Genomic DNA, 15,485 nt, shown 5'->3' with positions numbered 1-15,485 from the left:
GTTATGAATTTGGATGAACCTAGTGGTTTTCAATTGTTTTATACTATTCAATCTCGATATATTTTCTAATGAATGTCCTGCGCTTGTCCAAGATACATCATTTACCCTACACCCAACCAGCGGATGGCAGATTTTAATACAGTTCTGCATAAGAACCTTACAGAAACGGTATAATAATTGGGCATATACAATTTTTGGAAGATTTTAATACAATCGTTGTATTTAAATTATACAGATTTGTATTATTTTAATACAATTTCTGTATAAAAACCTTACAGATTTGTATATGCCACGTTTTTATACAATAATTGTAAGATCTGTTTTTTGGGTGTACGATCAGTTTAAATGTTTGATGTTCGTTTCTGGGCTAAAATCATGCAAGGACTCGGATGTTCAAACAACCCTTCTGGCATAGATCGCGAGTTCCCATTCCGGTACGCCGATGACTTTACGTTCATTAAATATAAAGAATGTCCGCGACTTTTGAATCTGAAAAGGGACACCGCTATGATCGAGAAGGCCGGAGGCAAACAATCCGTTTGCGCAGTCAAGCATTTTTCGAAAAGCACAGCACAATAGCAAAACGCAATCCGACATTCCAAATACACCATGCGACATGCATTATTCGAATATTTGCTCCTATCTCCGACATGAATGTAAATCTTGCAAGAAAATTGGACATAGAGTTCATGTTTCAAGCAAACGAATAAGAAAAAGAAGCAAATGCCTGCAACTCTTTTTTTCGGAACGTCTTCTATTCAAATGCATTTTATGAAATACTAACGAAAAATACCCAGCACTGCCTGGATGTCTGTGTTGCAAATGTCATATCTCGCGCTTAGTTTCATAGGGGCGTAACTGTATTGATCGTTTTCTTTTTGTCGTTGTTTTGTTTTCTTTTCTATTATTGTAGCGAATTGCGCTAGTTTGTCGGTGATTTAATCGATCAATATAGTTACGCCCCTATGAAACTAAGCGCAAGAATACTGAACTATATGCAGCACCGCACTATGTGTTTGGTTTTGTTTCTCTCAACTACTGACCCAAGGTTGCATTCTACTGTTTTTTTTTACATTTATCCGTTAATGAACCCAACTTTTCGTACATACAAATCTTACGGATCCCAAGACGAATCGATTGGGGAGAAAATTTTGCAAATCGATTAACCCGTTCGTGACTTAAATCGTCAGGACGGGAATACATTTTCAAAATGTATTGCGAGAGTTCGGCTGGTGCCCGGGGCTGGGAATTTGGTTTCATCAGTTCCCGCTAAGCTGCTTAGGACGACAGAGGTCCTTCGTAGCTTAGTAGGGAAAGCACCTGTCTAGCGTACTGGTTTCGTGGGATCAAACCCCTCCGAAGGGGCGGTTACCCTCCAATACCTTTTCCGAACTAAATCTATCACATGTTGTGCTCATTCGTGATATATTTTTCGTAATGTCAAGTAAGTTGTGGAAAATCTTCCGAGAATACATACATAAATTCTTATAGAAATCACTTTGATAATTCCTGGAGACATTGTAGCGGAAACTTCTTCTGCGTTTTTTAACTAATTTCAAGGTGAAATTCCTACGTAAACTTTCTAAAGAAATTCCTGCGATCATCGCTCCAAGAATTTTTTGCGAAAACTTCTAGATGAATTCTTTCAAAATGGTCTTCGTTGTTTTTCAGAGCGAAGGAAGCCTCCTCTCAAGAGGTCCGGAAGCCTTCTTTCTAGATGCCCGGAAGCCTTCTTTCAAGCGGCCAGGGAGCTTCCTTTCAAGAGGCCCGGAAGCCTCCTACCAAGTAGCTCGAAAGCCTCCTTTCAAGAGGCCCATAAGCCTCCTTTTTAAGAGGCCCGAAAGCCTATTTTCAAGAGGCTCGGAAGCCTTCTTTTTAAGTGGCCTGAAAGGCTCGGAAGCCTCCTTTCAAGAGGCTCGGAAGCCTCCTTTCAAGAGGCTCGGAAGCCTCCTTTCAAGAGGCTCGGAAGCCTCCTTTCAAGAGGCTCGAAAGCCTCCTTTCAAGAGGCTCGGAAGCCTCCTTTCAAGAGGTCCGGAAGCCTCCTTTCAAGAGGCTCGGAAGCCTTTTTTCAAGAGGCTCGGAAGCCTCCTTTCAAGAGGCTCGGAAGCCTCCTTTCAAGAGGTCCGGACGCCTCCTTTCAAGAGGTCCGGAAGCTTCCTTTCAAGAGGCTCGGAAGCCTCCTTTCAAGAGGTCCGGAAGCCTCCTTTCAAGTGGCTCGGAAGCCTCCTTTGAAGAGGCCCGGAAGGCTCCTTCCAAGTTGCTCGAAAGCCTCCTTTCAAGAGGCTCGGAAGCCTCCTTTCAAGAGGTCCGGAAGCCTCCTTTCAAGAGGCTCGGAAGCCACCTTTCAAGGGGCTCGGAAGACTCCTTTCAAGAGGCTCGGAAGCCTCCTTTTAAGAGGCCCGAGAGCCTTTTTTCAAGTGGCCAGGAAGCCTCCTTTTAAGAGGCCCGGAAGCCTCCTTCTAAGTTGCTCGGAAGCCTCCTTTCAAGAGGCTCGGAAGCCTCCTTTCAAGAGGCTCGGAAGCCTCTTTTCAAGGGGCTCGGAAGCCTCCATTCAAGAGGCTCGGAAGCCTCCTTTCAAGAGGCTCGGAAGCCTCCTTTCAAGAGGCTCGGAAGCCTCCTTTCAAGAGGCCCGAAACCCTTTTTTCAAGTGGCCAGGAAACCTCCTTTAAGGATGCCCGGAAGCCTCTTTTCAAGAGGTCCGGAAGCCTTCTTTCAACAGGTCCGGAAGGCTTTTTTTCCAAGAGGCCCGGAAGCCTCTTTTCAAGAGGATCGGAAGTCCTTCCAAGAGGTTCGGAAGCCGCCTTTCAAGAGGCCCGGAAGCCTCCTTCTTAAGAGGCTCAGAAGCCTCTTTTCAAGAGGCTTGAAAGCCTACCTTCAAGAGACTTGAAAGTCTCATTCCAATAGGAAGTTTGATGTTTAAACCTAATTGGAAAGTTTCGCGGAATAATGAAAATTTCAGATAACTTTTTGAAGTGTCATATTTTCCGTTAGGTTTCAGGTCCCTTTTACATATATCTTATGGGTTACGCTTATTTTCATTTATAGCGAAAAAATTGGGGGTACTTCAATGAATGCAAAAGTTCATAGAACCGCTGTTCTACTTGGAATAAAACCTTCAATACTGATAGAGAAGAAATTAATTGCTGACAGTAAAATGCATGCCTTTCAATAAGGGCTTTAGGGAAGATCCATTAATTACGTAACGCAAAAATCGACCATTTTCAACCCACACTTTTGGCCATACAGTTAGTGACGTCAATCGTCTAAGCGCATGTGCTGTGGGTGTGGAGTGTGGGTTCGATTCCCGCCCCGGTAAGGAGTAAACTTTTCATAAAGCGAAAGGTTCTCCACTGGTCCATTGGTCCACTGGATGTTGTGTAAATATCCTTGTCCGTTGTCGCATGCTAAATGTTAAGTGTTCAGTCTGTGCGACCTTTGGTCGAAGACGGTGATTCTGTCTTTTTTTTTGTATGAATCATCAATACTTGTTGTATGGACTGTCACACTTCACTCAATCACAAAATCCGCGTGGTCGTAACAACCCTGAACTTGTTGCGAAGGAATCGGTCAAGAAATGTGTTTTACAGCAGTTTTAATTTTTGAAAGCCCTTAAAACAGACGTCAGGGACGGAAAGGTTAACAACAGATTTTTTCCTGTTTTTGTCTGCGGTAGGTATGCAAATCCAACGCTGGACGAGGTTAATAAGGCTCTAAACGAGCTAAAAAAAAACAGTAAAGCTGCTGGGAAGGGCGAGATCCCGGTCGTACTTCTCAAACATCAATCCACCACATTATCCAGAAAACATGGGAGGATGGAGAACTGCCTGCCGGCATGTTGGATAGCCTCATTTGCCCAATATATAAGAAAGGGCACATACTAGAGTGCGCAAATTACAGAGGGATCACCCTTCTGAACTCGGCGTACAAAATCCTGTCACGTATCCTGTTTAACAGACTGAGACCGCTTTAGGAGTCCTTCATCGGCGAAAACCAGGCAGGTTTTCGTGAGGGCCGATAAACGACGGATCAGATGTTTAGCCTGCGGATGATCCTTGATAAATTCCGGTAGTAAAACTTGCAGACTCACCATCTGTTCATTGATTTCAAAGCAGTGTACATTTCAGTGAAAATAAATGAGCTGTGGCAGATATGTCCGAACATGGTTTTCCGGCGAAACTGATTAGACTGATATGTGCAACGCTGGATGGCTCGAAATCAAGTATTCAGATCGCAGACGAAGTGTCAACCTCGTTTGTGACCTTAGACGGATTGAAGCAGGGTGATGCACTTTCGAATTTATTGTTCAACATTGCACTCGAGGGAGCTATTAGGAGATCTGGCGTGCAGAGGAACGGCACAATCACACGGTCGCATAGGCTCCTGGGCTTTGCAGACGACATGGACTTCATTGGAGGCGATCGCAGAGCAGTAGTGAAGGCTTTTGTCCCACTGAAGAGGGAGACGGCGAGGATAGACTTAACCATTAACTCTACCAAGTCAAAGTACATGGTGGCAGGTAAAGATAGAGGAAGACCTAGTGGGGTTGCTGCTGATGGGGATGTGTTTAAAGTTGATGAAGAATTTATTTACCTTGGAACGCTTGTGACATGTGACAATGACGTTTCCCGTAAAATGAAAAGCTTCTGCGAATAGGGCCTTTTACGGATTACGTAACCAGCTTAGGTCCCGCAACATGCAGACGGAAACGAAATTTGCTCTATACAAAACTCTGATTCTACCAGTGGCCCTTTATGGACATGAAGCATGGACGTTAAAAGAGGCGGACCGGAGAGCTTTCGGGGTTTTCGAGCGAAAAGTGCTGCGTACAAAACTCGGAGGGAAACTATAAAATGGCGTGTGGCGCAGACGCATGAATCATGAGCTGTATCAAATATACAAAGAAGAAAATATTGTGAATCGTATAAAATACGGCAGACTTCAGTGGGCTGGTCAATTAGTGCGAATGGAATCGGACTGGGACCCTGAACGTTCGGGGAAACTGGAGGAACTTCGACCAAGACTGACGATTATTGAGCTCTACAATACGCCAGGCATAGCTGTATCGACGCTGTAGCCAACCAGGTATCCAGGTAAGTAGGTATGTAAATCATTTGATAGATTATTCATTATTGTTATTAAAAAATCAATCGCCTACTAAGCGAAACCCTTCAACTCATGTCCTAGCCAGTAACACTACTGGAGATACATAGGTTCCTCGGCCTCTTGTAGTAACAAGCGTCAAACTAACATTCCATTCGTACATATTCCTGCTGGGTGATTAGAATCGAGAATGTTTCCCAACACCTTCGATGCTCCGTGCGGCAGTAATCTTGGTCTACTGTTATTTCCAATTTATGTTAACGATTTATCACTTCTGTTACCATCCAAACAACGTTTATTTTTCGCAGAAAATACGAAAATATATAAAATAAATAAATATTCCTCGGATTGTGGGTTTTACCGAATGATGTATTCGGAAACTTGTTGAGCCTCGGCATGATAAATGCAATATTATTTCGAACTATCGTAAGAATCAGCAGATCATTGTTGACGTCCTGGTGCTGGTTACGAAACGTAGACCTACACTTCGCATCTATTACAATAATAGTGTAGCCATAGCCAACCGTCAATTGCGCTCATTTCCAAAATTGATACAAGCCACTTAGCATTTACACGCTCGAAAGGTCACGCAAAAACAGCAAACGCATGATAACGGAATACAAAGACTCGATTCCAAACCGTTTGATTGCGAATACGCAGCATTGTGTTGATCTTAGAATAAGATTATTGGAAAAATTGGTTTTCGACGCACTGGTTTAGCTTAGACCTGTGCGCCGCCGCGCCACGCCGCCGCCGCCGACACTTATTGACGTACGCCGACGCCGGTCAAGGTGTCGGCGGCGCGCCATACGCCGGTTGGCTCCACGCCGCCGAATTTCGTATTTCACGCCGATGTTTGGCCAACACAAAAATCACATTATGCAGTGCGTTTGCATCTGCCGAACCAAGGCAACCTATCAAGCATTTTTTTTTTTTTTTGTGTCTTTATTAAGGAGACTTTCAGCCCGAGGCTGGCTCGTCTCCGACCTATCAAGCATTAATTAAATAGCTAATATACCTTTAGCAGATTTGTTTAATTTTATCCCTGTCACTTTAACACGCTTTGTCGTGTTAAATGTTAGATCATCCAAAAACTTCTTGGCTACAGATCTACAAATCAATGAGCGTGGCGATTAACTTTTAATCTCATATGTAACTTCATGTGGAAAGCAAAATAAAAACTGATATCCCGGCAAAAATAACGTTTGTTAGCTGGTTTTCGGCAAATAATTTGCTGATTATCAGCAATTTTAACAGAAATCTTGGCAAAAAACACGTTTGTTGGGGGTCGGCTGTGCGAATCTCGGTAAAAGTTTAACAAATTGCTGAGATCCCGGAAAAAATACAGCTACAAATCAACACCATAATGAATGTGTGAATGCAAAACTGATCTTTTGGCTTCAGGAGCTGGAGCACGATTGGGCACGTGGTTTCGATTTATTTCGATAAACAATTTCTTGATTTTCTTGAAATAATTTCCATGAAGTCCTGGAGGAAGTTCTGAAGGAATATCTGAAGAAAATTCTTAGTGCCTTGAAAATTTTCTGAATTTATCTCCGTTGTAATTTCTGGAGGATTTTCTGAAGGAATCTCTGGAGAAAATCATGAAGGAATTCTACGAGGAATGTCCAAAGAAATTGTTTAAGAAATTTAAGTATGTCAGTAATTCCCTTAGAAGGTCCTTTGGAAATTGCTCTAGGAATTCGTACGGAGATGGGTATCTTGAAATTCGTCCTACAGTTTTGGAAGGAAATGGTGTTGGAAATTCCGAAAGAATTACTAGATTAATTTCCGAGGGAATGGAATGTCTTATGAAATACCTGGAAAAATTCCAGTGGAATTGTTAAAATAATTTCCGAAGGAATTTTGTAGAAATTTTCTAAAGTATGTATGTATGTATGTGGTTATCCATCACCCTGGCTTGAGTCTTGCTCTGTATGCGGCTCCACCCAATAGTGCAATCGAATTTAATTACCATTCTGCTTTCAATGCACTTCTGTGTGAAGGGCAAGCAACGAAGGTGGCGGACCCGTAACCAGAGACACTTACGTGAAGCCCGCGAGATAGAGAGAGCAATGTAATCCAACAGACTAACAAATAGATTCGCAATCCTTTTTGAGTTTTCCGAGGGATGGCTTCTTTGAAGAAGGGCACGTCGAGTTCATTACAACTGTGGGAAAGTGTACCCATCTACATGAGTAGAAATTATTAAAAGTATTACTAAAAAGAAATTCTTTATGGAATGGTCAGTGTGAATCTTATATGAATTTTTGAAGGAATTTCCAGAAGAATTCCTTAAGAAATTTCTTAAGGTCCCAAGAAGTTCCGAAGCAATTCCTAGGGGGAATTTAAAAGAAAAGCCTGGTTTAATTTGTGGAGAGTTTTTGAAGAAATTCTTGATCGAATTGCTGACGGAGTTTTAGAAGGTATTTTAGGATGAGTTTCCTGATGACTTACCGAATTAATTCCTGAATATTTTTCCTAGGGAATTACTTAAGGTATTTATAAAAAAAAATCTGTAGAAATTTTCGAAGGAACTCGTGCAAGAAATTCCCAAAGAATTCTTGAGAATATCTGAATATCTGCAATCTCGATATTTTGGGAGTTTTTCTTGGCATGCAGTCTTGAAAGCCAAAACTGAGTTTGTTCTACTACTGTCCGGACTTTCGAAGAAATTCCTGGAGAACTATAGGAATTTCTGTGTACATACCAATAGCTATATGTTCAGTAAATCCATTAAACATTTCTTCGTAATTTACTTTCAGAATTCTTTCGGATATTCCTTCAGAAATTCATTTTTTTTATTCTTTATTATAGAGTTGATGTGATACTTTCGTGATACTTATATGACTGAAAGAGCCGATAATAGTCAAACAAAATTTATTATAGAGGTTTTCAGCCCTGGTTCACCTCTTTGAAATTCATTTAAAAATTCTGTTAGAAAATCTTTTCAGGTTCTCTTTCGGTTAGTCCTTCAAGAATGGAGTCGGAAAATTTTTCTAGAAGGTCCTTAGGAAATTCCTTCAATCAACTATACAAAATTCATACAAGAATAATTCCGGAAAGAATTCTTATTTGGAGGAATTTATAAAGAAATTTCCAAAGATATTTGAGCGTTTAACTTATTTTCAATTAAAAAAAAACAAAGGTTCAAAAAAATGAAAGGAATTTACAAACAAAATTTTAGAAGATTTCCCAAAAGAATGTCTGAAGGTATTCTCGAAAGAATTCTTAAAGGAATTTTAAAAGAAATTTTCGAAGTGCTACAGGAATTTCTGGAATTTCTGCTAAAGGAATTTCCGGAGGAATGTTCGAATAAATTCCTATAGGAAATTCAGAAAGAATTCCTAGAAAAAGTTCTAAATAAATTCCAGAGGAAAATTTCGAAAGAATACCAAAAATATCTTCTTAGAGTTTCCGAAGAAATTTTTAAGGAATTACTGGAAGAATTTCTATTAGAAATCCCTAAAAAAAATTCTTGAAGGAATTAAAAAAAACTAAATCGAATTCCGAAGGCGTTCTCCTAAAGGGATTTCCGGATGTATTCCTCAAACAGTGTCCGTAGGTATTCCGATGGAAATTCATGAAGGAGTTTCCATGGGTATTTTGTAAAGAATTCTTAAAGGAATTTCCGAAGGAAAAAAGTTTTCAAATGTATTTCCGAAAAAAATCCCAAAAGACTTCGTAAAGGAATTTCCTAAGCAATCCCTAAAGTAATTTCCAAGGAATTTCCTGAAGGAACTTTTGAAGAAATTTTGGAAAGAATTTCCGAAGCAATAGCCAAATAAATTTTCAAGGGAATTCTTGAAGTAAGTTCTGAAGGAATTCATAGGGAAATTATAAATTAGTTCACCGAATTCCTTTTTCGAATTTTCTGAGGAATATCTTGAGGAATTTCCAAACAAATTTCTGGATTTATAACTGAAGTACTTTCCACTGAATTTATGTGCTGTGATGCGGCAATATCCTAATGGAAGATGTTATGTAAACTTTTGCTGTGGAGATACAAACTATAGCTATTAGCATGTTCACCCTATCAGTCTATCTGTAGCTAGCAATTGTACAAAAACCTAAAATACAATAAAAGCATGATAGGTCTTACTGCGTGATTTTTTTTCTCAGATTAAAATCATTCACGCCGATTCACGCCGCCGCCGCCGCCGCCGAACATGGCTTACGGCGTGACGCCGCCGACGCCGCCGCCGCCGGTGTAAAAATGGCCTTACGCCGCCGCCGTTCACAAATACTTCGGCGCACAGGTCAGTTTGGCTCACATCGTAAGATAAATTAGGCAAAGGCTTATGAATGAACAAAACATTTCTAATTTAAGGGAAATGACAGCTTTGGTAAGTTATACTTTTTAGTATTGTTTTGATTTTTAGATTAAACATTCTGAATCACGAGTGATCAACTGATTCAAATATCAAAATTCACATAAACAAAGATATAGAAACGAACTTTTTTCTATGTAATACATATCTGAAGTATAACAAAACTGAAGCATTCCACTAAAATGTAATTGCCAAAGCTATTTAAGTAGATTCGTGCATGTTAACACACGCCTCAGTAGTTAACTTGCAGAATTTCGATCTCTATGCATTACGAAGCGAGATTTTTAATGCTTCATGTTGAATCCCGCTCCTTTCAAAACATATGATAACAAATTCAAACAAACAACAAACAAAACCAAAATACCAAATTACGTGCTGAGTATCCTTGTAGGTACTGCTTTTTTGAAGCAACATACCTAGATAATAAACTAGCGAAAGGCTTAGAAGTTAACCATGCAAATCAAGAAAAATCCTGAATACAGTTGAAAAGGTCTGGAGCTCAGATACAACTATTGCACATGTGGATACATTGGCTCCAACCCCCCGAAGTGGTTATTATCACCATACCTTTTCATATTCAACTGCAAAGTCAGAAGACCGAATTAGCAACAACGTGCGACATTCTTCAAAAGCGAATTGCTATCAACAGCAGTAACACCAAGAAGATAAGGAATTATTCAATATCCTCATGTTTTGTTGTTATTCTTCGGTTCACTTACTGCTCATTCAATTTTTTTCTCTCTTCAAATCCAACGATAATAACTGATAAAACCGAATGTTTGCTAAAAATGTAATCCCTATAAAATTAAGCTGATGGTATCCTTTCGCAAACGTGTTTATGTTTTATCAACCGATTTAGGTGACGATGCGCCTTTTACAAGCCCTAAATTAATTTACTAAGAATAGCTAAACAACTGCTGCGGATTGCGTCACTTCTTATCGAAACCGAACCGTGGTAATTTTACCGGGGCCAATCTGTTGATCCCCGCTTATAATGAAGGCTTTTGCTTTGCCTTATCTCAAGTCCATATCCGCACATTTTTTTTTTTTTTGCACGAATGGGGTAAACACTAATCTAATTCTCAAGCGTGTTTCGTCTCCTGTGTCTTTTCAAGTTCGCAGACGGATGCACGTGCCTACCTTTTGCCGTTTGGCGAGGTCTCTTCGCTTCCAGGGTCGCTGCAGCACCAGATATACCGGGAACGTGATGATGTCGTATACCATGGCGATGATTTTGATCGCACCGATCGCCGTCTGCACCCAGAAACTTTCCATCCTGCGGGAGAAGGGAAAAGGGGAGAATTAGAAGAATTTCGTAAGTGGAACTTGCGAAAATAGGTAAGTATAGCAAACATGCAAACACCCAAGCAATGAAATGAAAATTCTAATACCGAACAAAAGAAAAGAATAAATTAGCTGTCTTTAAAACTTAAATTCAATAGTCAATTTTGTAGAATATTTTAGTACGTTAGTGTTAGTCTTCGTAGGGGTGCTTAAGGCTTAACAAACTACTGAAGTTTTAATCTTTGATTATAAAAGCAGAAGTACAAGCAAACATATAGACCGCTTTACAGTTGGATTGCTGTAATGTTGTGATGGCGATTAGCGAAAACCGGCCGCACCTAATCTTACGAGACTCTCGTAAAATTGTTTATAGATTGTACAACTGATACCAATCGGTTTCAGCTCAATGAAATACCACAAAGTAAACACCACATCGTTTAGCATAGTCAATACTATTCGACTCGTATCAGCGCACCTATCAGTACTACTGTTTTTTCGTCACGACTCGCATTTCTAGCGTTGCTTATGTTTTCTTGTATTTTGTTTTAATTTAATGTTTACATACAATATGAACAACGCACCTATTATTGACACCAAAGAACCTTACGATTTGGGCTTGACTAAATGTATTAAAGCTTTTTATGCAATTAAATCAAAACGCGACTTAATATGTAATGAAATTTCATCACGATTGGTTAAATTAACCCAAAAAAATTTAAACTTCAATCTTAAGCAAATACAAAATTCAATTACGCCCTTCTCATTAATTACAACCGAGGGTGTTATAAGCCGAAAGATACAAGTGAGTGGCCAAACTTGATGTCGTTTCTATGTTCATTATTATTAACTAAACATAGTAATTCACACGACAATTCGAGATTTTTCAAACGTTCATACTAATTGTATCTAATGAAAAAAAAAATATCGAAAACTGTACAACCCATTTGGTAGAAGATTCGATTTCCTCCAGATTTGATGCATTCAACTATGAAACATTTAAACGGCGATACTGAAACGGCGGAATTGAACAGCGACATATGATAACGAAAACATGGGTAACAATATGTATAAAAAATAAACAAAAACACAGGCTGAAGTAAACGTCGACGAAGACAATCATATCAACGATGGACGAATTGTGACAGGCGGTATATCAGCGTTTTTGATTAAAAATAAATAAATTAAAAATAAATTCAGGGCTGTTACCAAACTGAACAAATTTCAATCCGCGACTGTAAAAACAAAACCGCGACAAACAAAAACAATGGCCTTTCTACTTTAAACACATTTCAATTATAATGTCTACATTACTCTTGCAATAATGTACTTCACCATTCAGAAGCAGAAATAATTTCATGGCTTATAAATAAATGGATGCTCATCACTAATAGTCTATTCAGACTACAAGCATAATCACTTGATAAACAATATCTTGATATCAACGTTCACAGATAGTAATTTCGCTGGGAATAAAGTATATGACGTTTCATATTGTAATTGATAAATAGTAATAAAGCTCGTAGTCTGAATAGGCTATAGGGGAAGTGGGCAAGATGGCCACCACAAGAGGTAACCCTTGTAAAACAGTAAAACTCCTCCGTATTCTGTAGTTTCGCCCCAGAAGCACTTTGATGATGTATTATATAAATATCGATAAACACTAAGTATTGAAGTTTCAGTATCTTATAACCTGTTTCTAAATAAGATGTTTTTGATGCTTTAATTTAGTATTTGGGGCGACATGGCCACCCCCTTGGAGTATAAACCAAAACATATATAAAAATGTGCTGAGTTTATTTGGAACGAGTGATGCATTTTGCTTAAAAATGTCATATTCCATGATGATCTCTTGGCCCCTTGCTTTACGACAACATCTAAATTTTCTAAAAGCTAATTTTTACGATCAAATTTCATATCTGATTCAAGTAGAAAGTATTTTGATGATTTCGTGCATTTAAAAATTACCCGATTCTTGTTAAAAAGAAGCAGTATGCCATGGTTGAAAGTGGAAGTGATTTTTTTTCGATGCGTCATTTTCCTTGATTTCTAGATTTCCAATATTTTCTCGATTTCAAGTTTTCCTAGTTTTCATTAAAGAGAAAATGATACCAAAAGATTATACAGTGTGACAGTGAAGTGCCTAGATACCTGAATAACGTAAAAAAGTGCCTAGAACCGTGTGGAATCGAAGAATTCTCCAAGAAATACACTATTTCCCCTTGAAAATTTTCACGCTAGCTTCCCTCACGAAGCGTCGTGCAGTAGTCGTCTCCGCAAAATTGACAAGCCCCAGCAACATCAGCAGTACGTCCGGATCTAGCCATTCCACCAGCAGCAATGCAGCAGATAGCATCTCGGAAAGGGCGTTAACAGCACTGGAAATTAATCTGGTAGCAGTTCCAAGTCCTCCATCGACTAGTTTACCGGTTGGGGACAAAAACGCACCAGCAACTGGATCTTATCACGCAAAAATTGCAGCAAACCAAGTCGGACATATCACCTAAGTATCACTTTATTTTACTTAATTAATTTAGAATATCCAATTAGTTATCCTTACTTAATCTATAATATAATACAATTGTTTTGCTCTTACCACGTTTATGCATCATATAATTTCTTAAAACTTACAATATTTTTCAAATTGGATGGGCAAAATCAGAGTACACAAAAATCTAGTGTTATAATTTTTTATACTGCTTTTATTCTTCTTATCTCATCAATTCAGGATTCAAGAACTCAATTTCAAATTTACAATTCAAAACGAAACATATTTACTGAATTCAACAAGGATATTCCTAGACGAATAATTGGCTTTTCCATCCTTGAAGACAACTACTTATATAAAGCATGCTAATATTGAAGAGACGGTCTCGCCGATCCAGGACAAACATGTGGAAATTCGGTGAGAAAATTCCATTACATATATTCCATTGTAAATATAACATCGAAACTATATGATTATATAAAAGTACCACCAGGGCACCCGATTGAAGCGATTTGGATAGGAAGAGTGGAATCGCCAACTTCCTATCGTTAACATCTCGTGGATAAAGGGCGGGCTCTTCTCTTCATCTATTGGGTCAATCTGGGAACCGAGGGCTAGATTATATTATTGTATGTACTAACTTTCTTCTGGAAGGAGATTCTCTATTAATCCCGTGGATTCGAATAAGTGCCTCTGCTTATGGAACCACCCCACCCATTTTTGGCCCTTCATACAGGAGTTTGATGAAATATAAACAATAATATAATCATGATCAAATCGTTTGTCAGATATGGCCAGTGCTATCGGCAGGTGCCTTGCTACAATAGATGGTAGTATCATCATCATCATCATCATTAAGAATTACGCGATTCTTGTTTATAGAGGTTACTTTGTCCCTAATCTAGTTGGCACTACCGCCCCTAGCTACATACTCGAGCTGACATCGATGTGATGTGTGCTAAGTAGGTTGTGCCGATGGCATTAAGTCACACATAAATCACAAATTGGCCAGTGTTTTTTACCATCATTTTAGAACAGCTATTTAGGACAGCTAGAATTTGAAATTCGTTGCTATCTGTAATCCAAGAGGGCGACATTCTACAAGAACCCGGTACTGTGCTAAACCGATTCTTCAGAACGATCATGAAATCCTACCCAACAAAGAATAAAGATTGTAGAACTGATCGTTAGGGACGGACAGAGGCGACTGTATTTAAGGTCTGCGCATTATTGAACAAATTTGGCAATATGGTGTTCTGACCACGATGAGGAATCGTGTCATTATGCAATGATAATAGTTCATATTGGAGTAGAAGGGATACAGGAGTTGTGGAACGTCAGATATGTCACCAGCCGTGATTTTTCATGGGGTTTCAATTTCTGTAATGACTGAGCAGTGAGCGAAGAAATGAGACATTTTGAACCGCGATAGCAAAAACGTTTGGAAACAAAAAACAACAAACCAACCAATGATTGGAATAAAACTATGCCAGCACAACGAACTATAAAGCGAATTGTTGAGATGAGTAGCCCAGAGAAGTGACACAATAAGTTTCAGAACTGAATAGAAGGTCGGAAAGATGAAGAACCTTTCTATCGCTCAACCTACTGGACAGATTGAATAACAACCAACTGTCTTACGTGCTACACCAGCTCAATCCGGGCACGTGGACTCATGTGCGAATTTCAATGCGTTTGATCCAGGCGATGACGCCCTTGAAGAGCATAAAATAGGCAAAAAGTAATAATAGTCCGCGATTTCTGTTACAACATTTATGCGAACCAATGTCAAAAGCGCCGGAAACAGAAACTTCTAAACACAATTCAACGCTCCGGAAATCCAGCATTGCAATAAGATCAAATTGTTGGGTTAACAGACTGACCGTGGTGTACCAAATATCATATGATAATTGTTTAGATCCCAGCGTATTGGCTACACTTATTCACTCGTATAAACGATTCTCGTGACTACATTCAATAGAACCGAGATTTTCGCGATAAGAATAGCGAATTCGCGACAAATCCGCGAAATTCGCGACCAGGGAATCAATATTCGGGCAACGCCTAACAATATACTCTTTGTCATCAACAGAGTTTGTTACTGACAAACCTTTATCCGAACCCGAACACAATATGACAAGAATCATTGGGCTTGCATGCTCTTATATTTCCGAAAATACGATGCTAATTTTGTAATTATTGTTCGATTCTCGAATATTTTCATAAAAGCAGACACTATGATAGCATAAAACCGAAATTGGCTCTTGAAATAACGCAAAATAACG

At 39.2% G+C, this 15,485-nt stretch overlaps 1 protein-coding gene across 4 annotated transcripts in view; it reads right to left on the bottom strand.

The window, feature by feature from the left end:
• LOC134203564 (long-chain-fatty-acid--CoA ligase 4-like) overlaps positions 1-15,485 on the bottom strand; it is a 157,036-nt gene that overhangs the window by 27,966 nt on the left and 113,585 nt on the right. For all 4 annotated transcript variants that reach the window (XM_062678414.1, XM_062678415.1, XM_062678416.1 and 1 more), the window contains one exon: positions 10,572-10,707. In XM_062678414.1, coding sequence (XP_062534398.1) covers positions 10,572-10,707 — 136 coding nt within the window. The remainder of the gene's footprint in view (positions 1-10,571; positions 10,708-15,485) is intronic.

This window comes from Armigeres subalbatus, unplaced genomic scaffold (assembly GCF_024139115.2).
Source record: "Armigeres subalbatus isolate Guangzhou_Male unplaced genomic scaffold, GZ_Asu_2 Contig1974, whole genome shotgun sequence".
NCBI classification, from domain to species: Eukaryota; Metazoa; Arthropoda; class Insecta; order Diptera; family Culicidae; genus Armigeres; species Armigeres subalbatus.
This window is presented reverse-complemented; position numbering and strand designations above follow the sequence as displayed.